General features: G+C 36.7%; 1 protein-coding gene and 1 pseudogene across 9 annotated transcripts in view; one reads left to right on the forward strand and one right to left on the reverse strand.

Annotated features, from left to right (window-relative positions):
* LRCH3 (leucine rich repeats and calponin homology domain containing 3) overlaps window positions 1-25,006 on the reverse strand; it is a 121,067-nt gene that overhangs the window by 21,954 nt on the left and 74,107 nt on the right. For 4 of the 9 annotated variants that reach the window (XM_029939483.1, XM_029939482.1, XM_029939481.1 and 1 more), the window contains exons 9-15: window positions 22,416-22,564; window positions 19,647-19,723; window positions 13,396-13,447; window positions 12,847-12,996; window positions 9,280-9,330; window positions 7,714-7,767; window positions 3,174-3,245 (exon numbers count right to left, since the gene is read on the reverse strand). In XM_029939483.1, coding sequence (XP_029795343.1) covers window positions 3,174-3,245; window positions 7,714-7,767; window positions 9,280-9,330; window positions 12,847-12,996; window positions 13,396-13,447; window positions 19,647-19,723; window positions 22,416-22,564 — 605 coding nt within the window. The remainder of the gene's footprint in view (window positions 1-3,173; window positions 3,246-7,713; window positions 7,768-9,279; window positions 9,331-12,846; window positions 12,997-13,395; window positions 13,448-19,646; window positions 19,724-22,415; window positions 22,565-25,006) is intronic. The other 5 variants (XM_029939485.1, XM_029939489.1, XM_029939484.1 and 2 more) reach the window with 4 other exon arrangements.
* On the forward strand, window positions 3,300-4,128 carry LOC115292493 (annotated as a pseudogene).

Consider the following 25,006-nt stretch of genomic DNA (forward strand, 5'->3'; position numbering starts at 1 on the left):
CCAAGTGCCTCTACCAGAATGATTTTAAAACACAGAGGTACACACATCTGCTCCCATGCTTTGTTCTCACTTTTGGTTTTAGTATTTTCATTAATCTGTTCTCTCCACCTGGGAGCTGGGCAGAAGAAATTAATGATGATAGGGAATTTGCTAACATTCATGCATACATACACACATACACAGAAGCCATGTTGTTGAGAAGATTCTTGGATTGATGTGGAAGATATATTCGTGGTAACAATTCCTTGGTTTGATATTCTTTGGCTGAGAATTTATAAAGTAAGCTAGCTGTTGAGTGAAGCTATGTATTATATCTTCATTAGTGAAAAAAGATACGTTCATCAAGTTTATAGATGCAAATAAACTAAGTTTAGGATGTTGAGAAGAAATGAAAATTTAAATTATAAATTTAAAATAAGATCAACAAAAAAAGATCAGAGCGACAAGAACTAATAAAAAGAACGAACAAGCAAATGAGGCAAAAATGATACCTTTACAAGGAACAAGAGTATCCTTATTTTCAAAGAATATGAGACAGAAAGGAGAAAACTAGTTACCCCAAAAGAGACCTGGTCAAGGTTCAATGGTACAAACAGGAAAACATAAACAGTAGAGATTATTCCAGATATACAGGAAAAAACTTTTTTTAATTTGAAAAGACATAACAGTAGTCAGGCTAGAAAATTTAATATTGCAAAAAACAATAAAGCTAATAGGCAACTCCTTTAGATGAGAAGGAAGAGCTAAAACAAATTGCACCGAATGGCAACAAATGTTCTCCACCTCTAGAAACACCAAAAGGTAATACACTGTTGTGTATAAGGAAAAACAAAGCCAGAATAGAGGCGACTTGTAAAATGATAATTTTTAAAATGTACTTTTGTTGAAACTAGAAATCTAAGTGACTTGCATTCTAGGGTACTAAGGTAATTAGTTCGAATCACTTAGAGGCCACTGACTATATTTGAGAACTTGCAGGGCTGGGCCAAAAAAAAAAAAAAAAAAGGAAATTGACAGAAACTCAACTTTTTTGCTTGGTTAAGCAACAAAAGAAATAAACCCATGCCTAAATATATATAAATATATACCTACTGTATAATAATGGGGATACCAAAAAAGAAAGGGTAGTAAGTCTTTAAACTAATCAATTACACTGCAGCAGGTCTAACAGACAGAAAGTTAAACTTCCCATACAATGGTTGGCAAGTTCAGATTTGGCCTTTTCAACTATGATTCTAGGAGAGAATAAGCCCCAATGCCCTAAGGTATCCACTGAGTATAATGAATTAACTTTTCTCCTATGTATCTCCTATACTGGTTATATAACTTCCTTGTGAGAACTTTGGTAACAATCCCTTAACTTTCTGTGTTGTCATTCAAATGAGGAACCAGGCTGAGGAAGGCTAGCAAAGAGTTAAGAGATGAGAATTATAAAGGTTTTTCAGAAGTCATCCAGGTATGTGTAGCATCTTCATTAGACGACTAACGAGAAGGCTTATCAGGCTTACAGATGATACAAAGTTGGGGCCAGCATTTAGAAGGACATGATGCAAGAATTTGAAAGTACTGTGCTAAATCAGAGAATTAAAAATGTTCAAAAGGCAAAATTGGAAAAACAAAAGATACAAGATGTGGAAACTATCATTTAGGAGTGTAACTGAAACATTTGAGAATTACAGTGGATACTGAGCAAAATGGATACTGAAATGAGAAAAAGTCAACCGAATGCTTGGAGTTAAGTCGTGAAAAACCTTGTTTCATGCTCAGCACCAGGTAGGCTCTAAGGGCTGTGTTTCTACTGGGGGACTGTGGAGCCAAAATGGAAGGCAGAGAACTTGAGAGAGCTCAGAAGGATTAACAGACTGGGAGAGGCACATAAAATAACCAGAGTTTATTTAGGGAGAAGGCAAGAGCAGCATCATAATAGTTTTCAAATATAAAGATTCTTTTTTAAAGACTGCTAAATAGAAAAATCTCTACTCTGCAAAGAGAAGTATAAGCCACAGGGCATGGATCTAAGTTAGATAAGGGGGAGGGAACCTTCTAACGGTGAAGAGTATTAATAGTTTCTTACAAAGAGAGAAGGAGATGTTTTACCTACAGTGCTTGGCCTCCAACAGATCATGCGTGAAGTCTCAAAAATATTAACTACTCAGGAAAGGATCAGTCTGTCTTATGCACCAATAATGGAATTAAGAACAATCTTTGAATAAATAAGATGACTATTTACACTTGGGATCTGAATCAAAGATCTTTATGGGCAAATATATTGGAATGTCTTTTGTGCCCTTGACATTCAAACAAGAATAACTTGAGACAAAACCTTGGTTTAAAGTTCTTCTTAACACATTTATTCTTCTCTAAGAAACAAAGACTTGGTGAAAGAACGAACGAACAAACGAACAAACAAAAGAAAGAAAAAAAGAAAGGAAGAAAGAAAGAAAGAATTTCAGTCTGTGGTATGTCATAAAAGATATATATGTAAATGTAAATATATAATAATCACATATATGTATATACATAAAATAATCCTATAAAGCTCAAATAAATATATATCAACACACACAAAAAAGTTTCTTATATATTATATGATTAACAAATATGGAATCACCATTCCTAGAGGCCTTCAAATAATAACATAGCACAGGGCTGCAGGTCATATTCCAACTCTGCTAGTAAGCTCGAAAGCAGCCACAGACAATATATGAGCAAATGGTAGTGGCTGTGTGCCAATAAAACTATTTACAAAAACAGGTGGCGTAGGCCATTGTTTGTTGACCTTTACTAGAAGAAGGTTTTAGTAGCAACACATCTGGGGACTGGGACTGAAATTATTTTGAATGCACATCAGACAACAGAGTTAATTTTATATTATTTATTAGCCAAAGTAAAGTAACTCATGACAAAAAAAACTTTTGGTAGGAAAATCAGAATGTCAAACAGAATTTCAGTATAAAGAATTAACACAGGCTCTGTGAGTATTTCTAGCATGGTAAATTTTTCAAAACTTTCAAGTAAAATTAGTGTTAAACTCAAAGAGTTTTATAAGCTTACGTAAATTTCATGCAATCCTAGATTTCACATTGCTGTTGGGCCCATCATTGGAAAATTTAAGACCTCTTAGGCACAACCCTCCCCCAAAGTTCCTGGTGTACTACAGTAACAAGAAATACCTTAAGAGGCATGAAGGCAGAAGAATGAGGCAGGGTAGCAGCACAGCCCACTTGATTCAACCCTGACAGCGACTAAATTTTAAAAGAGAAAGAGAAGAAACAAAAGGCAGCATTTATGTTAGCAAAATGTCAGTCAGGCAGGCAGATTTTGTCAACGAAATCAGAAAAGGAAAGGTCGTGGACAAACTTTCAAATGGTTTATTAAATACTGGTAGGGCAGAAGGAATACAAGGGGGGAAAACCCCTAACTTATAAGACAGTTTTCCCACCTATACAATCCAAACTATTTCAATACCTCATACCACACTAATCAAGAAATGAAAGGGTTTTTGGCATTTGGCTCGGAGGAGGCCAAGGTGCAACTGTCTTCTGTCATTTCAAATCCAGGTAGCTGCCTCTGGCATGTCACCTAATTTGACCCCAACGACATCAAAGTCATACACCTGAGGTGCACTGGTGGGGAGGTCAGGGCCACATTTGCCCTAGCCCCCAAGATCAGCCCCTTGGGTCTGTCTCCAAAAAGGCTGGTGATGACATTGCCAAGGCAACTGGTAACTGGAAGGGTCTCAGGATGACAGTGGAACTGAGCACTCGGAACAGATAGGCTCCGAGTGAAGTGGTGCCTTCTGCTTCAGCCCTGACTATCCAAGCTCTCAAGGAACCACCGAGAGACACAAAGTAGAACAACGTTAAGCACAGTGGAACCATCATTTTCAGTGAGATTGTCAACACTGCCTGACGGATGTGGCACTGATCTTTAGCTAGAGAACTCTCTGGAATCATAAAGAGATCCTGGGGACTGCTCAGTCTGTGGGCTGCAATGTTGATGGCCACTGCCCTCATGACATCATAGATGACATCAACAGTGGTACAGTGGAATGTCCAGCTAGTTAAGAACTACAAAGGAAAATATTTTGATAAATGATAATTTGACAACCAAAAAAAAAAAGGAGGCAGGAAGGATTTATTAAAAGTGATTTTATATAGAGCTAAAACTGTAAACATCAAAATTGTTGAGCAAAATTGCCTTAGAAACTACCAAGACTTGTACTATTCTGATCGGGGGGAAACAGATCCAGTCAAAGAGCTCATTTTAACTGAGCAGAAATGGCATGAGTAAGAACACTATTTTTTCAACATTAATCCAAATTAGATTTATTATAATTAATGTAACAGCTCTGATGTGAAAAAACAGAGGAATGAAGATTCTGTGTTATGCCTTGTGGATGAACCAGCATTTCATTTCTGCCCGTGTCCAAGTGACCTACATGAGTGTAAGAGGAATTTTCCTTTTTTTTGAATCCTTTATCCTTTCACTATCCTATATACAACTAGAAATATTAGCTGTATCTATTATCTAATTACAGGTATAATTAGAGACAGTAATTAGAATCTATTGTACAGAATTTTGATTACTTGTCAAAACACGATAATTTTTTAATTTGGTAAAGAGTGGAAAGAAATCAGAGAAGACAGGACTTTCATCACAAAGGGCACTGGATAAGACTGCACCTATTAAAACAACAAAATGCCAAAGTCTTAAATATATTAAAATCTTTTAAGTTAAATAACTTTTAAAAATTTAAACTAAGATACTGCAAGCAAACCGGGTTATGAAAAAAAATTTAAACTAGGATCACAAATATGTGAATCATGGAATAAATAACCTTATTAAACACATGTGGATGTTTAGGAAAAGGTATGCAGACGATCAATAAAATAAATACAACTATTTTTAATGACAGTTGATAGATAGCAATGTTTCTTTTTCTGGGGGGGGAAGAAGGGCAAAAAAAGCAACACTATAACCTAATCTATCTAAAGGCAGAAAAAAGTGAAGAAGGAAATGTACCAAAGAACAACACTGTGACAATAGTCATATACTGTGCATGTGTCACCTCTTCAGTTTTCCTGGGCCTCCTTATAATCAACTGTACAGAAATTACTGTCAATCTCAAACATAAAAAGGCTAAAAGCCACTATGTTGGCAAAGGAGGACAAAAGGAGTGGAAGAGAAGTAGATGTGAAATGAGCCTACATACTCTAGTTTCTAGAGACAAGATACAGATACAGATGCGCTAAAGAAAGCCTGGAGGGCAGTCCTAAGAGCATATTAGTGTCACAGATATTAAACATCACTGATACTTATTTCAAATCTTGTATTTCAAGGTCTTTAAATGAAACAGAACATTACACTTTCCTGTATTATCAGACCTTTTCATCATGAAACAATTTAATGAGCAATATCAGATGCATAGCATTTATGTGTTCATTCAGGAAATATTTATTGAGCACTTAATATATCCCAGGAACAATGACAGGGACTGAGTATACATAGGTAAATGCAACAGAGATTATCCCCGTGCCCATAAAGTTTACAGTCTGGTAGTCTAACAGGGAAGAGATTTAAAACAATAAACACCCACCTAAATATACTATGAAGAGAAAAAATAACAGTAGGGACAATTTGATTTGGGGGTTGTAGGCTGCAGAAGAGTCATTTTAAAGATGTACCGTTTAAGCTGATACCTGATAGATGAGTAGAAATTAACTAAGGAGGAAATGGAGAGAGAAAGAAGCATTCCATGCTAAGGGAGATAGCATTTGCAAAAGGTCGTGAGGTAGAAACAGGCTTACTGTAGTTGAAAAGCTGAAAAAATGCTGGCGTAGAATGAGCCCAGAGATGAGAGAGGGAGTATGTAGGAGCTTGCGGGTCCTTAAGAAGGTCCTTTATTTATTTATTTATTTATTTATTTTTTAACCATATGAAGCTACTGAAGAGAAGTCTTGAGAAGAACAGAGGTATGATTTAAAAATATGACTCTTGGGGCACCTGGGTGGCTCAGTCACTTAAGCATCTGACTTCAGCTCAGGTTGTGATCTCGAGGTTTGTGAGTTTGAGCCCCACGTCAGCCTCTGTGCCCGCAGCTTGGAGCCTGAAGCCTGTTTCAGATTCTCCCTCTCTCTCTGCCTCTCCCCTGCTCATGTTCTTTCTCTGTCTCAAAAATAACATTAAAATTTTTTTTTCTTTAAATATGACTCTTTTTGCACAGTGTTGGATACTATTTGGCATACAAAAATATGTGAGACACAGTCCTTTTAAAGGCCATCTCATTTAGTTCAAACATGAATATTGATAAGTAAAATACAAGCGTATGTGTTCTGAAAATGGCTGAAAGTCATTTCAGATTTCACACTGAGGGGATTTGTTTTTCCAAATTCCACTTTCCCTTGACAACGAAGTGTGGGCACTCAGACTATGTCACTTCCTAGATGTTATGAAGTCCCATTGTTTTCCATTAGAGTGTGAAGGGCAGGGCACCAAGGTGTTTAACAGCAGGTTCTCAGGCAGCCAGATCTGGATTCGAACCCAATCTTGCACTTACTAGCTATGAGACTTCAGACAAGTATTACGGACAAAACATCTGTGCCTCAGTCATCATCTGTAAAATGGTGATCAGTTTAACCTTAACATTTAAGATCACTGTGAGGAATAAATGAGATAATTCTGGTAAAGTGTCTGGATCATCACAGGCTCTCAGTAATTTTCTCCATTAATTTAAATCATTTGCTTCTCATACCAATTAATTTCCACGAAAACTCCAGAAGGTGGTGGTTTTATTTATCTGTAAGACGGCCCAGTTAAAATGTGCTTTATCCATCTCAAAGGAAATGGTAATTGCAGAACACACAGAAATTCTGACAATGGAAGTCCAGGAGGAAGGAGCTCATGCTGAAGTGTGCGGTTCACGCAGCAGTGTGCACAAGGGCGCGGTTACCAGCACAAGACAGGAACTGCTAGTTTTTACCACTACTGTGAAAAATATCATGAAACATGATGGGGAAAGCAATTATGTGGATGTTAGAATTCCCTTGCAAGGCTGACAAAAGTAAGATTTTTCAAAACACTTCCTATGTTATACTCATTTTCCACTGAAGAAACAGGCAAAGTAAACCCGTGTTAAAAATGATCAGTAGGTAACATTCCAAATGAATGTTTCCCGAAGTTTAGAAAATGGGCATAGAGGGATAATCTTGAGATGTAAGTATTTTTGAAAAGTTTGGGATTTTCGGTATCTTATAATAATAGATTATTAAAATAGATAATAAAATAGGATGGCAAATATACAGTTATGTCATTAGTGTCACGGAGTAAGGAAATTCATGTAACACACAGGTGACTCATGAGCCAAATTAATGATTAATAAAGTAAGTGCACCTGGAATCAGAAATGATGTTCAAAAAACTGATATGCCCTCTCCTCCCAACCCACATACGAAGCTACTATGGTCTGCAGTGTGAATGTTTTAGTTTTGGAAACACTAACAAAGGTATCTGAATCAGAGCTGCAGAACACTGGGACACTGGGTAATTCATGAACAGTAATGGAGGGAAACAGTCGTAGCTATTTGTAAAGCATTTAGTAATGACGCTCATCATGTTTTATGATACACAGACAATTTCTGAGTGAAAGTATAATAACTATTCTCCAAACTCTTGGCACAGCAATATATAACTCCGTTTTGTGCAAGGCTCTTACCACTAACAAGGCACTATCATCAGTATGCTGAGACCTTCTGGATGGGAAGGGACACTGGAGAGGCGGAGAGAAATGAAGCAATGTCAAAAACAAACGATACACACCTGACATATTTCACAAATAACACAAGCAAAGAGGTATATTAAGACATAATGAAGATGCTAACATATAGGCTCATATTCACAATCATTTTGAATTTATTTATCATAATAGCTAATAAGTTGATTCTGAGTGATGATTTTCTTCCGAAGAGCTTAATTCCAAATATGATCTGACCGCTTAAAAACTGACTAAAGCAAGGAGGGGAACAGGGATTATTATTCTCTATTCCCAGAAGAGAAAGATGAAGTATAGATGTAGCGGTAACAAAGAATTTGTGGTCATTTAATGAGTCAGTGACAAAACAATAAACCCAAGAGTCATGATTTCTGGCCTATGCATCTCTTTATTACCTTCCTCAGGCAAGAGGACAGCTAGAAATTTAAACATTGTACACTTTATTTTCCTGAGAAGCTTTGATTTTTAAATAATGAATTTCTCCAGAATGACCATGAAGAAGAAAATTGGGGGGTAAAAAAAAAAGAAGAGGTTATTAACTTATCAAACTTTGTCAAAGGTCTGTTCCTTTATTACTGTCCTGTGAACAGAAGACAACTGAAAAGTTTGAGGGAATCTTTCAGGTATTAGACCAAAGCGTAAGTTCTAAGATAAACCAGAAGTAGTAATGGCATGTCCAATCAGTAAGATAAGGGAAAAAACACTTTATAATAGATCATTTAAAAGATTTCAAATAATGCATTTTATATTCCAGAACCACTTGTGCTTTAAAAACTCTGTGGTGAAACTTAATGTCTGTCAAGCCCCGTGTGTTAGGTTTTCACGTAATCTAGTTTACAGAAAACAGATTCCAAATTCACATGAAACAATGCCTTTAAGCATTTTTAAGGAAGCAGTGATCATACTCTAAAAACTTGAGAAGGCAAAGAAAGAAAAATAGGCAAAAAAGAAAAATGGCTTTTAAAGCCGACTACAATACAAATACTTATTTAATAAGTTTCATTTTAACAGATCAAAATAGGTAAATTTTTTAAAGGTTAAGCAATTAAGTTCATATGTTAACTTGCAATGAAAATGTACTATTTAATATTATAAAACTACTGTGTACCTTGTGTAATCAATAACACACCCCCAGGAAATGAGCCCTGGAGCTGAGGTATATGGAGTATCTTTTTGCTCGATACCAACACCACTCACTGGCTCCAGGTAGGGCTCCCAGGACGGCCTCTCACCACACAGTACGCTTTGAAAATGGATCAGGGAGATACTTCTGGTGGGGATGGAGGAAGGAAATAAATCATCTCCTGATGAATTAGTACAGACTACAAAACCCCTAATCTATACACTTCACTCCCTGGCCTGTGTCTTCTCCTGAATAAGTGGAGTTCTGTGAAAGGAAAAGGAAACTGGCAGTATTTTGATCACTGAAAACACATGATAATCACATGCAAACATTTCATTTCCATTGTAATAAAAAATTCCAAAGAAAAGGTGATTATATAGACTTACCTTACCATCTAAGGGGGGTTGTTGTTTTTGTGGACTTTGTGATGCTTTGTGCTATATACCCCCAAGCCCCCCCAAAAAAGGGAAGTTGGTTAGAAACTGGAACACTGGAAATGATAAATTCTATTTACCAAAATAATCACCCACATTAATTTCTGTCTCTCTCTTGTGTGCAGCACTGTGCCAGATTTCTTGGTCAGAAGATGTCACCCTTTCCCTTAAACAGCTTACAATTTAAACAGGGAAGAGCAACAAACTAACAGACAGTATTTCATATGCCTATAAGCATTTATAAATAAAAATACAAAAAGTATATGTTTTTTATATGTACATGCAAACAAATACAGTCACAGAACAGTGATCTCTCACTATATTCTCTCAATGAACTCAACTCAATCTCTCTTCCTCTAGTGCTAACACCGTTAGCTTCCTCCTAGCAACCAAATTTCAGGTTTGCATTTTCAACTGCCTGTGGAAACTCCCCACTTGGAAACCCACGTCACCTCATGTTCAACATGTTCAAAAACAAACCTATAAATTGCCATATTAACTGGCTCTTTTCCCAATTTGCTATTTTCTACTACTATATCAATTAATTATACCATCTGTATAGTCAAAGTTTTACAATGTATTCTTATATACATTATCTTAAGTGATTCCTTTTACTCTCTGAGAAACACTAACATCATTAATCATATTCTTTTTTTTCTAAGTTTTTAATGATTTATTTTTGAGAAAGAGAGAGACAGAGCACAAGCAGGAGAGGGGCAGAGAGGGAGGGAGACACAGAATCCAAAGCAGGCTCCAGGCTCTGAGCTGTCAGCACAGAGCCTGTCACAAGTCTTGAACTCACAAGCTGTGAGATCATGATCTGAGCTGAAGCCGGACACCTAAACGACTGAGCCACACAGGTGCCCCCATAATCATATTGATTTAAAGACAAAAGAATTGAGGACAAGAGAAGTTATATGATATGTGCAAGGCCCACAGATCTGGTATATAGCATAACTGAGATTTGCACCTATATCTTCTGACCCCAAATCCTACATTCTCTCCATCAAGCTAGACTCCTTTTCAAACTATTCTTTAGCCTCAAAATCTTGCTTTGGGATCTCCTTTTTCTTTTCCACTCATCTTCAATGATTTATTCAAATTCACTAATAGTTAAATATTACATCTACGAGGAAACTAAAAGCACAGAATGATTTAGTAACTTTCCCAAAGCCAAGCACATAATGAGTAGCAAAGCTGGATTCAAATTCAGATATTTCTGATTTTTTTAAGTTTATTATTTTTTTTTTTAATATTTTATTGTCAAATTGGCTTCCATACAACATCCAGTGCTCTTCCCCACAAGTGCCCTCCTCCATCACCACCACCGCTTTCCGCCCTCCCCCTTCCCCTACAACCCTCAGTTCGTTTTCAGTATTCAACAGTCTCTCGGGTTTTGCATCCCTCTCTCTCCCCAACTCTCTTTCCCTCTTCCCCTCCCCCTGGTCCTCCATTAGGTTTCTCCTGTTCTCCTGTTAGACCTATGAGTGCAAACATATGGTTTCTGTCCTTCTCTGCCTGACTTATTTCACTTAGCATGACAGTTTATTTATTTATTTTTTAGATTTTTAAAGTTTATTTATTTTGAGAGAGAAACAGAGACAGAGAGAGAGCACAAGTAGGGGAGGGGCAGAGAGGAGAGACAGAATCCCAGACAGAGAGAGAGCACAAGTAGGGGAGGGGCAGAGAGGAGAGACAGAATCCCAAGCAGACTCCACGCCATCAGTGCAGAACCTGATATGGGGCTCAAACTCACAAACTGCTGAGATCATGATCTGAGCCAAGATCAAGAGTTGGATGCCTAACTGACTGAACCCCCAGGCTGCCTCTATTTACTTATTTTGGAGAGAGAGAGAGGAGTGGGAGGAGGGACAGAGAGAGAGGAAGAGAATTCCAAGCAGGCTCTGCACTGTCATTGTGCAATATGGGGCTCAAATGCATGAACCACTGAGATCATGACCTGAGCTGAAATCAAGAGTCAGATGCTTAACCGACTGAGCCACCCAGGTGCCCCCTGATACTTCTAATTTTAAGCGCTTGCCATTTTATAATACTGTCTCTCCTTAGGAACCTCAGAAATCATCTGGTTTTATGCCTTCATTTTGCACCCTAGTCTAACTGTTCCAATTACTATTTCATTTTCCTCATCTCTTTCTTTCTAACATATTCTAATAGGAGCAGATTAGTTTTTCAATACCTTTCCTCTCATGTTTTTCTCCTGCTTAAGAACTTAGAATTGTTCTACCTAACAATTCTACCTAGGTAGATCTTCTATCTAACAGATCAAGATCAAACTCGTATATGACATTTAATCCAAACCATCACGATGTGATTGTCTCTTACAAGCTATGTGACGGCTACAGAAGGTTAAATGATAAATGAGTTAATGCAGAATGCACAAAACAGTGCTTAGGATGCGGCGTGTGTCCGGCCAGCATTATTTACTGACAGTCAGTATAGCATTCTGGTCACAGGTGAGAGTTTGGAGACAGCCTTCTTTTTTCTTTAAAGAAATTTTTAATTTTAGGTCAATCTTATTTCCATTTTCTGTGAGCTTAAAATCTCATCATCATGGGCTTGATATATTTGAAAAAAAAAAAGAATTTTATCATGTGTATGGTACTTAAAGATAGTCTCTAGCTAGTTATGAAACACAAGAGAGAAAGCTTTTGTAGCCCAAGAGTGATTCATTCATTCAATCATTCCTTTAACAACTACAGGCTGACACCTGCTAAGATCTAGGGATGGAGCAGTGAATAAATAAGACAGATACACTCCCGGTGTTCATGGTGTTTACGGATAAATGGAAGAGACCTTTATCGAACAAATACAAATAGAAATAATTATTATGAAGAGGAAAATCCAAGGTAATTTCCAAACAAAAGAAACCTTAAAAAGATAGAGGCAAAAAAAATTGAACCAGGGTTAGATGCAACTGTAGAGACTATAAAATTAGAAAGAAAGAAAGGAAGAAAAAGAAAGAAAGAAAGAAAGAACGAACGAACGAACATTAACAGGGGTTGTTAGCTGAGTAGATGTGGAGAGAACAAAAAGGAAAGACTCAAAGATGATTCTAAAGTATTAAGCCTATGGCCCTCACACAGTTTTGGTACTCACCAGAGTGAGGAAGTCAGGTGGGTTTGGACAACAACAGTTCACATTTGCATGGCACTTTAAAGTTTACATGGCATTTGCACTTTTATGATCTTATCGATCTTTATTAATAGACTGAAGAAATGGCAGCTGGAGAGTAAAGTGAGATGTCTAAAGACAGACTGCTAATTAAGAGGAAGAGACTACTGTCCCAAGTACAAGATGATCACTTTTCAGCCTACCCTACAGGAGGACAATTCATGTAATCACAAGCAGGAGACAGTTAATGCTATTTACTGGAGATTCCTTACAGTGAGAAAAAAGAAAGCTGACACTTTAATTAAGACAAACACTGAAAGGCTCAGCAAAACAAATAAGCACTTACTTCTAATTTAGAAATTTCAATGAAATTTGACAAAATTTCACCTTGACAAAGTCCAGGACAGCATCTCTTTGAATCTGCTTGGTCCTTATTTTCTCCTCCTCATACTGAAGGGCCGCGAGCTGGGCCTCCCTCCGAGTCCGCTCTACTAATTGTTCTCTTCTCCGATGAGGCTCCAGGTCTGCTTGGGATAACTGGAACAAAAGTATTTCGCATATTCAAGTGGGGCTAAAGGTCAACTCATCAATACTCTTTATCAGTTTAGAGAACTACTACTGACTTAAGCAATTTCTACTTTGCAGTCACCTAGCATTTCTTTAAATGTGTTTACTGCTAATCACCTCCCATCTTTTTGCATTGTGTTCTTATATATATGCACTATAAAGCCATCATGTCAGTAAAGATTTATTTTCTGTCTAGGGTCTAAAAGCATGTTAGCAAGTATCAGGTACACATGTTACATTAGCTGTATTTTGTTAGTAGTAAAGTTTATAGATGTTTGGCAATTAATGGTAATTTAAGTGTTATAAAAATAGAAAATCATTTTAGTTAAAAATCAGAACTAAAACAGAAACAAAACAAAACAAATTTACCTGGTTGTGACTTGGTGATAGTGACATGAGAGAAGATGGCTCAGATGAAACCCTGACCCAAAAAGAAAAAAGGAAAGAAAAAATTCTTTGGTAAGGCAGATAGTATATAAAAGACAAGTAAAATTTTATTGTTAACGTAGCCTTCTATTAAGCAATAGGCAAACTGTCCGGTCAGCAATGAAAGACTGACTGCATTTTGTAAACCTGAGCCCAAGTCATTAAATTAAGCTACAGGAATACCTGATGTCTCCCACTCACATTTCATGTGATAGTGTCACTGATCAAGCTACAGAGAGGCAACAATGGTCCGAATCAGCCAGTGCTAACCAGACATTTGAGATTACTTTTCAAATAGCATCATTTCTTGATAGCATACATGACTATTACCCCTTCTTCATTACCATGACTGAAACAAGATACATGTAAAGAGAGATCGTTTTACATACAAAGTTATTTTATCAACTGAATCTGGAATATGGCAGCACCTGGCCACTATACTCATAAAGCACCCTCTTCCCATCTTCAACTGATGGAGCAATTTTAATAACAACAGTAGAGATTCTGTCGACTTTTATTTTTAAGAAAAAGACGAAACCTGATTTGATGCTTAAAAAAAAGCAGTAAAAAAGTGCTTCTCAGTTTTATCAATGCTAAATGTTTTTTCCCAAGGATTTTATTTATTTTTATTTTTTTTAAAAGATTGTATTTGTAAGTTACCTCTACATACAAAGTGGGGCTTGAACTTACAACCCGAGATCAGGAGTTGCATGTTCTACCAACTGAGCCAGCCGGCACCCCTACCAATGCTAATCTTATAATTTGATATTTATCTTTTTCATGAATTGGATTTAGTGTTCCAAGTGTCTGTTACTCATTTGTGTCTCTGAACTAACAATGTTGGGAGCAAGTGGCTTTTTTGACATTTAGCACCTAAAATTTTAAACTATGATTACTAGTCTGTCAGGTTGATTTTAATGCATTAAATCAGTGTGTTACGAGGCAAGAAAAGAAAAAAAAAAGTCTCCCAAAGCTCTAGTCATTTTTTATTACTGACTAATAATATAAATTCTTCAACCTGGCTTTCAGGATTCTCACCCCATTTCAGAAACATGCCCACTATGGAATCTCTTCTCCAGCAAGATCTTCTCAGTCATCATATATTAATTCCTTACTTTAAGCCTCTTCTATAGATTCCAACCTATGGAGGTCTTCTTAAAAAAGGTCTTTTTTAGGATCTTTTTCTTTAAAATTGGGACTTTTCCTCTTGATGTACATGTGTAATCAATACTTCTTTTGCATTTATCAACTATGATTTGTGTCATTTTCTTGAACAATATTTTTCAGAGGCAAACATAGAAACTAACAATCTTTGAGCTGCTACCATGCACTACATATGCCCTGTGAAGTACTTTATACACAGTGTTTCTCAATTACTCCTCATGCAAATCTATTGGGAAGAACTATTAGAACCCTCATTTTACAGCTGGAAAGCCGAGAAATGGAAGTTAAGTAATTGTCTCAAGGTGATGCAGCCAGTAGTCTTTATCTGATTTGAAATCTTATCTGTCTGACTCGATGGTAGATTGCTCTCTCATCCTCTAGGTATGCAGCCAACGAGAATTGGAGGTGCCTGAGAAATCATGGAGTCCAAACCACTAACTTCACAAAGGAGAAAACTGAGGTCCTCAGAGGTTTAATGATGGTCACTGCAGGTAAAACCTGGGTAAGAATTCAAGCCTCCTGACTTGGAGATTAGTGGCTCCTACTATAACCACACTTCCCCACTCTATAGCAGCAGAACGTAGGAAGGAGAAAGCAAAGAGTGCAGAGATGTAAAAGCATATGGACACACATACAGAAAAAAAGGACCTGCAATGGGCAAAACTAAGCTATAAAAGTTAAAGATGGCGGCAGAGCATGCTGTAAGGCATATGAGAGAATAAAAGTAGCGAAGAAGACAGCTGAGAACTGACAGCTCCCTCAAGCTAATTACCAGGTGCTAATGCGGGCCCACCATGGCTTGGGCGCTCCGAGACGCCACCATGCTGCTTCACTCGTACATATGAATGTTTTTCATCTATGAGTATGTTTTTCAATAGCAGTGTTATAACACGTTGGATAATTTTTCTGTTGTACCAGATTGTCCTGCACATTATAGGTAGTTTAGCCTTAATGCCTGCCAGTAACACCTTTTGGCAACCAATTCCAACAAATAAACACATTTTTCAAATATCTACTACAACCTATTGAGAAACACTGGTTTACCCTATACTTTCCTAAACTAAAAAATATAATATGTAAAAAACCAAAATTTAAGCCACACTACTGTTCTCTTTCTCTCCACATTTCTTTTCTTATATTGGTTCCAAATCTTTGAAGTATTCACAAGATTCTTTTTTTTTTTTTTACCCGAGTCTCATTTTATTCTTTTCATTTTTCCTTTTATAGTTTGTCAAGTTGTTTTCCATATAACACCCAGTGCTCATCCCAACAAGTGCCCTCCTCCATGCCCATCACCCCCACTTCCCTCCTCCCCAACCCCCATTAGCCCTCAGTTTGATCTCAGTATTCAAGAGTCTCTCATGGTTTGCCTCCCTCCCTCTCCCCAACTATTTTTTCCTCTTCCCTTCCCCCATGGTCCTCTGTTAAGTTTCACCTGTTCCACTTATGAGTGAAAACATATGGTATCTGTCCTTCTCCGCCTGACTTATTTCACTTAGCATAACATCCTCGAGATCCATCCACATTGCTACAAATGGCCAGATTTCATTCTTTCTCATTGCCATGTAGTATTACATTGTATACATAAACCACATCTTCCTGATCCATTCATCAGGTGATGGATATTTAGGCTCTTTCCATGTTTTGGCTATTGTTGACAGTGCTGCTATGAACATTGGGGTACATGTGCCCCTATGTGTCAGCACTCCTGTATCCCTTGGGTAAATTCCTAGCAGTGCTTTTGCTGGGACAAAATTCTTTTTTTTTTTTTAATATTCAGGCATGGAAAAAAAAGTTTTGAAAAAAATTATTTTATATAACCTCAAGAGTACAGCCATATTTCTTACCTTTATGAAAATAATTAAAATATCCCTGAAAAGGTTTTGATGGGACAAATTATAATTTTTTAAAGGTACAGAATAAATTACTTAATAACTCCCTTAGACAAGGTTTAAAATAAAACTGAAGCTGGGCAAAAAAGTTCCTTCAATTTTTCCCAATCTTTACCAATCTTTATCTTATCACTCTTAGTCAGTACATTCTTAGTCAAAGGTTTTCAAGAGAAGAGAAGAGTGGGTTGGTAGGGTAAGAGTTTTAGTTGGGTTATAACTAATAAAGAATGAGACACAAATGAGTCTGGGGGAAGCAACATGGTCTAGTGGCTAAAGGCATGGGCTTTAGAATTAGTTGTGACCAAGTTTGAATCCAGGGTCTGTCATTACTAGTGGGTGACTGTGAATATAAGTGAAAAACTACTAGGTCTGAAAGCATAGGCTCAGGTGAGCGAAGAATTCCTCAGGACTGGCAGAGCAAAAATTTCTAAAAAGTAGTAAAAACAGGAACTCTGGGTTAAGGTTTAGTAGACAGATTTTTGGCTCCCATGACCTCCATCCCCGGTGTTACTCCAGTAAATATGTTACAAGTCATAAAGGACTCTGCAAATGAAATTAAGATTACTAACTGGTTGACCTTAAAATGGGAAGATTATCCAAGTGGGGCTAATAAAATCACAGGAACCCTTAAAAGCACAAGATGGCAGGGCTGAGGGAGGGGCAATTGGAAGGAGGTGGTCAAGGCTACAAACTTCCAGCTATAAGACAAATACATACTAGGGATGTGATGTACAACATGATGACTACAGTTAGTCCTGCTGCAAATACATACAAAAATTGTTAAGAGAGTAAACCCTAAGAGTTCTCATCATAAGGTGAAAAAATTATTTTTTATTGTATCTATGAGATGATAGCTATTAACTAAACCTACTGCAGTAAGCATTTCACAATATATGTAAATCAAACCATCACACTATATGCCTTAAACTTATACACAATGACATATGTCAATTGTTTCTCACTAAAACTGGCGGGGGGAGAAGGCAAGTTTGTGGAATGTAACACAAAGGGAAATCAGAGAGATTCAACATGTGAGAAGAAACATTCAAAACAGCTTGCCATGGCTGACTTGAAGATGGAGGGAACCATGAATCAGGACTGTGGTAGACTCCAGAAGCTAGAACAGTCCTAGCTGAAAGCCAGCAAAGCAACAGGGACTTCAGTCCTATAACTACATGGAATTGAAATCTGCCAACAACCTGGATGAGCCTGGAAGTGGGTTCTCCCCCAGGTGTCCAGGTAAGAATCTCGGCCAGCCAGTACCTTTCTTGGCTTTGGCTTGCCAGACCCTAAGAGGAGAATGAATTCATGCAAGCCTGACCAGACTGTTATCCCACAGAACTGAGTTATTATGTTTTAAGCTGCTAAATTTGTGATAATTTGTTGCAGAAGTATTAAAAAACTAATATATAAGGAAACTGAGGGGAAAAAAAGTTGACTTTCATCTTGAGGGTTTCTACTAAATTCCAGAGATCCTGAGCCTTCCTTATGATATAGATGCAGGAGGTAAGAGGGACAGGTTGAGCGTGGGCCCAACCAAAATGGAAAATCACAATAGGAAACCCCTTTGTGAAACTAGAATCTCAAAAGACCAATATCCTTAATATAAGGACACAAGGAAACTAAAAAGCTTTTCTGAGATAAATTTCAATTTCAGAGATTTAAAATTTAGGGCGCCTGGGTGGCTCAGTCAGTTAAGTGTCTGACTCTTGATTTTGGCTCAGGCCAAGATCTCACAGTTGGTGAGGTCAAGGCCCATGTTGGACTCTGCACTCATAGCGTGCTCTCTCTCGCTCGCTCGCTCGCTCTCTCTCTCTCTCTCAATAAGTAAATAAATATTAAAAATCCCCATGAACTAATCTATGAGACTATAAAAGGTCAATTATGAGATTTCTTTCTTTCACTATTCTCCCATATTTTCTTTATCCATCTATATCTCAGTTCCCAAAACAGCTTTAATATCCTGTCAAGTATAAGTAAAGAACTATGAATGACACTTTCCACAAAGGGTATTCATGTTTAAGAACAAGACAGGAGAACAGGAGAAACCTAATGGAGGACCAGGGGGAGGGGAAGAGGGAAAGAGAGTTGGGGAGAGAGAAGGATGCAAAACCTGAGAGACTATTGAATACTGAAAACGAACTGAGGGTTGAAGGGGAAGAGGGAGGGGGGGAAAAGAGGTGGTGGTGAGGGAGGAGGGCATTTGTGGGGAAGAGCACTGGGTATTGTATGGAAGCCAATTTGACAATATTAAAAAAAAAAAAAGAACAAGACTGTCAAGTCTACTACTTTAAGACTTTCATACAGGGTCACCTGAATGGCTCAGCTGGTTAAGGATCTGACTCTTGATTTTGGCTCAGATCATGATCTCATGGTTTGTGGGACTGAGCCCCACATCAGTCTCTGCACTGAGTGTGGAGCCTGCTTAGGATTCTTCTTCTCTCTCTTTTGATCCTGCTGCCCCTCTCCCTGGCTTGCAGTCTCTCTCTCTCTCTCTCTCAAAAATAAATAAACTTAAAAAGAAAACCAAAAAAACCTCAAGTAGTTAAAAAAAAAAAAGACAAGACTCTATATGAAAGACAGGAAGCAAAGACCCAAAGGCTGTGAATTTTTCAACTACTGTGATATATGGCAAGAAACCTACGACTTCAAGAATAAGCAGCAGTGCTCTAGGCAGTGAAGTTAATTTTAGAAATGTGAGGCACTAAGTGTAGTAAAAAGATCATCTCAATTGAGATAGAAGGAGGATACATATTGCTGTCTCTGTCTAGCTCAGTTTCTAGTCAAAAGTTTAAGGAAAAAAATTTTTTAGGACTCCTGAAATTCATTTAGCCCTCTTAATGGATAAATCCAGATTTCACCACAGAATCTCCCTCCTATTAAGTACCTTCAAATCAAATAATTGTACAAGTAATGGTTTAGGCAATCTGAATTTAGAATCAATAAATCAATTTTACTTTCTATTCCATGAGCAAAAAGCACACTGTCACTCAACTCTAAATACATGGTATCTAAAACACACAGTATCTACTAAGTGTCTTCATCATACATAAATCTGCACAAAACCAAAATCATTTCATGCTCTCACTAATGAGTTTTAAAGACAGAAGCAAATAAAAAGAACTGGTTTTTTCAAACCTGTTTTGATGTGAATATCTTCTCATGTCTTCTGTTTTTTGAAACTCCCTCAGAGGTACTGGCTTTATGGGTGAACCCTAGGCCAAAAAAGCAGAAATAAATCAGTTTAACATAAGTATCCATAACACTGTGACTACATAGTTCACATTCAATTTGGCATTTAGAGATCTGTATATTACACTAAAAATACTTCAGCAAAACCTTCAAATGTAAATTTTTATGTTTAAAAGCATTCATTAAAAGCTATTTGACTGCTTTGGTAAACAAAACACTATGTATAATCCCAAAACACTTATTCTTTAAAAAGTGGATTTCTTTCTCACTGTATTATATAAATTACACTGACCATACAGTAATATTTAGTAAATGATAACAGGTTGGAACTTGAGAAGATCTTAGGTGTCATCTAGTAAAAATTTCCATCCAGAACAGGAATTCCAACCTGCCCTACCCTGCCTGTGCTCAGCCTCTATTCAATATTTCTAGTAAGGGGGAGTTCACTGGTCAGATTCCATTTCTTTACTTCTTCATCATCACAAATTGTTACTTATGGTAGTCGTACAAATAGTCCTGGGGATGTTGGTGTAATATTAAGAGGAAGCAAAAAGTAACTTCTCTTTAAGATAAAATATGGTGTTAACTAAAATAAAAACATTGGCAATTTGTTTATAAACTAAAGGGTAAAGGTCATTTCAGAAAACATTACTGAAGAAAATTAAACTGGATTCAGTGATATGGACCACATACTGAACAATAAAATTATAAATCAAAGGTAAAGGTTTATAGGTTATTACAACATGTATTTTGTCAAATGAGAATCTATAGAAGCAATACAATCTTATTTCAACACAAAAAATAATCATTAAAATGGGTAATCTTAAAGGGAAAGAAAACCACCTTATCCAAAAAGTATATCTGAAAATCAAATGTGAAACTATGTATGGTCTACCTGCAGGAAACAGGTACCTCACACAGAATTAGAAAATCTTTGGTGAGTTACTGCAAAAGGCTAAAGCAGACTCCTTTAAATTTTAGGCCTGACCATCATACAGAATGAGATATAATTCTAGAACTGTGATCAAAGAATAATTATTCTAATTTCAGTGAATATGGCTTCTTAAAATAAACAAAAATCTTTCCTATTATGTTAACATCAGTGACTTAACACTCTGGTTTTACAGTACTGCGATTATCTGCAATTACTAGAGGTACATGAAATTTTCATGATAAAATGAACGTGACATTGGTTTCATTTCATACCCTATAAATATAAGCTATACCTTACTTTATCATAATACCTCTATATATGTGAGAGGTATTATAACAAAATTAAACAGCAGAGTGTTTAAAATCTCAAATAGATTCATTTTTTTAACAACTCTTTTTAGATAGTATTCAAGAATATAAAAATATTTCTTCACTCACTATTAAACCAACTAAACTAATGCTTACTTCATATTTTTATAGATGCTAAACTGTGTAAAACCTTACAACAGAAGCCATAAAGAGCCTTCTGACAGAATCATAAAGACTACCACACAGATCTAGCTGGAATTTAAAAATATTTTACAAAATAGCCAATATAATGGCTTTAACAAATGATACTATAATTTTTCACTAGTATAACAGGTATTTTCACTTTTAGTAGAGATACCTCATCTCTGCAGTCTAACTACCCATAAAATGAGCAAAGAAAAAGACCGCAATGAAAGAAAAAAGATTCCCTTTAAGATTACAATGTGCATTATTAATTTTAATGTTTTTGCCAAGCAGTTGCCCTTTGCGCTAACAAGAATGCTCATGGCCTGAATCACGTGTAGTTTCATTAGTCACCTGGTACGCTGCTATTTCTGGGCTGCAGGACTTTGAGTTATATAATTTTATCCAACTTTACATATAAGAGTGTCTTCTGAACACCAACAAAAAGATACTGTGTTCAGAAGTCTTCAGACAGGAAGACTGAAGGATTTTTTTTAAAGAATGATAATATCGCTCCACAACACACCCCACTTGAGTGATTATTCTCTATTTCTAAAAGGCTACATACATCATTCTCTAAAAAGGCCCCAAGTGGTTCTCAAATAACCCCTGCTCAGAGCCTGGGACCAACTCCAGACATTAGCATCACACGCACTGAAGTGGAGCCATTCCATTGTGCTGACTAGATACGCTGAAGAATGCAATTTCCACTGAGACCCTTGGGGGACTGGCAGAGACGCCACAGTGCGCTGAATGCTTATTTGTTTTCTGGGGCAACTCAGTGCTCCACTACAAGAGACACCCAAGAATGATAATGGCAAACAATTTATGTTCTACGTGACTTGACAGAAAAGCTCAAATATAATTAAGCGCATTATAAAAATTCTGTGGTCAAGTTTGTACGTGCTCCAAAGTCAGCAATTTGGTTTGATTACTTAATTATGATTTACTAGTTCATAACAATAAAAAAGCAATGAAGAACAACAATGAAGAGCATTACAGTTCTTTGCACTTTCTTCAGAGGTGTAGGCTACTCTTAGGACTTCTCATTTCTTCTTCAAAATTCTGAAATCTGTTTTTACTTGAAAAATAAAGCTAAACCCTACTTCAGACTATTGTCTGATTTTTTTACAATAAATTTGAAAAATTCAATCATGAAATTAGAACTGAACATTATAAAACAATAATTAGGCCTAAATCAACAAATCACTGATACGACTGAAATTTATGCCATCATGAACTATTTTACTAGAGGACAGCAACAGATTTTGGTTGAAATGTGCGTAGTACCTCATGAGAGATTCGCCGTTGTTCAATATACGCCATAAACTGGGAGCTGAGGCTGTCTGAGTCCAGGCCCCTGGGCTGTCTCGTCTCCTCATCTTCCTCCTCTGCAGTGCAGCTGTCGATGTAGTCGATCTGATCCAGATCGTGTTCCACTGCCAACACCACACACACACACACACACACACACACACACACACACACACACGACAGGCAAATTCAATAGTCAATAAAGACATTCAGTTGTATTCTTTCCTGTGCCCTAACACCTTCTATTCTGAAAGTAGGAGGAATGAGAAGTGTAAATTAGGTAAGCCTTTCTTTTTTAGCCCATAGCCACTCACAAAAATAAGTTCCAGAAAAATCTTAGTCCTAATTCACTAAGTAATACAGTAATTGATAGTAAGTATGGGACTACGGCCTGCTAATATTTTTTCTTTGGTTAGCTCTTTACTGTTTTAAACTAAACAGTTTGAGATTGTGAGACAAAGAAAAGAAGAATTTTTAAACATGAGAAGTTACACCTTCTTTTAGATTTTTTTCCTTCATGTTTTAGCTGAGGCTTAACATATCTCTTCAGGGAACTGGGAGGCAGAAAACCTAACACAGTCAAGTCAAAAGGAAGGATAGGAAGAAAGTAGACTTATATAAAAAGAAACAGATACTGACTACCGTTTCTTTTCCTGTAACTGTTGTTGACAATTAGAACAATGACTTTCTTATTTAAAGATTTATTTTCTAGAGCTCAGCTGCATTGACATTTTGTAGCAGTTTGTAGCAGCAATCATCTGAGAATTTTTGCTTCTCAGAATGCTCTGGGGTGAGGAAAGGCATTTAGGTAAGATATAGCCTCATCATTGTTCTAGTACATTTGGGAGGGCCCCACTATTTTTAAGTTTAAAAAGTAACTTCATTTTAAAGATTTTATTTTTAAGTAATCTCTACACTCAATGTGGGGCTTGAACCCACAACCCTGAGATCAAGAGTTGCATGCTTCACCAACTGAGCCAGCCAGGCACCCCAAAAAGTAACTACTTTTAAAAACTAGTTAAAATGGCACACTAGAAAATAAATTTATACTAAACTTTCTAAGGTTTCTCCAGAAACTAAGCCCCAGCCATTACTGTATGATGTTCTATAAACTGCCTAAAAGTTGTAGTTGCTGGGAATAATAAAGTTGGAGATGGCTGTTTCTCTATTTTCAGATTCAATTATTTCTAAATAATTCCATAAATGCAATTAATATAAAAATGAATTTTGGGTTATTAGAGTTATAATAATAGGTAAAAGATGTCAATGTTATAAGTCTATACTTAAATTAGAAACCAGGTACAAAAATGTATTTTTTTTAATGTGCTACAATTTGTGTGACTGAATAAATGGTTCATTCATTATGACTACTTCCCAAGAAAGCAACATCACTTATTCATACTATCTAGACCAATGCAGTCCAAGAGAAACAGAATGCAAGTCATAAAAGTGAACCCACATAAGTAATTAAAAATTATCTAGTAGCCACATTAAAAAAAGTGATATTAATTTTAATAATATATTTTACTTTGTCCAATATATCTAAAATATTATTACAGCATATAATCAATATAAAGTATTACTGATATTTCACATTCTTTTTTTTCATGCATAGGCTTCATAATCCAATCTGTATTGCATAATGTAGTCTTATAGTACATCTCTATTTAGAAAGGCCTCATTTCAAATAATTGCTTGTGGCTACCATACTGGACAGTACAGACCAAGAAAAAATTATTTCAAGTCTGAAATGAACTAAAGGGAAAGAGATCTCATGTGAAAGCAAGATTAAAAAGAATGTGACTAAAATGTGAATGGAATGTAAGTAACAGGAGTAAAAAAAGGAGGAAAAAAAGAGAGCAAGCCACTTAATTGAAATCATCATTCAAGGATGAAAGCTCTTAGGAAACATACAGATGGCTAACAGACACATGAAAAGATACTCATCATCACTTACCATCAGAGAAAGGCAAATCAAAACTACAATGAGCTATACCTCACACCTGGCAGAATGGCTAAACTCAACAACGCAAGAAACAACAGGTGTTGGTGAGAATGCCAAGAACAAAGGATCACTCATGCACTCTTGGTGGGAATGAAAACTGGTGCAGCCACTCTGGAAAACGGTACAGAAGTTCCTCAAAACGTTAAAAATAGAACTACTCTATGATCCAGCAATTGCACTACTGGGTATTTACCAGTTTATGTTTATACCAGCCTTATTTTTTGCTCCCCCTCTATGTTTATAGCAGCATTATTTATAATAGCAAAGATATGAAAGCAGCCCAATGTCCAATGACAGATGAATGGATAAAAAAGATGTGGTATATATAGACAATGGAATATTACTCAGCCATAAAATAGAATGAAACCTTGCCATTTGCAATGACATGGATAGAGCTACAGAGTATAATGCTAAGCAAAATAAGGCAGTCAAAGACAAATATCATGATTTCACTCATATGTGGAATTTAGGAAACAAAACAAGGGCTCCTGGGTGGCTCAGTCAGTTAAGTGTCTGGCTTCGGCTCAGGTCATGATCTCATGGTTTGTGGGTTTGAGCCCTG

The sequence above is a fragment of the Suricata suricatta genome, chromosome 5 (genome assembly GCF_006229205.1).
Source record: "Suricata suricatta isolate VVHF042 chromosome 5, meerkat_22Aug2017_6uvM2_HiC, whole genome shotgun sequence".
NCBI lineage: Eukaryota > Metazoa > Chordata > Mammalia > Carnivora > Herpestidae > Suricata > Suricata suricatta.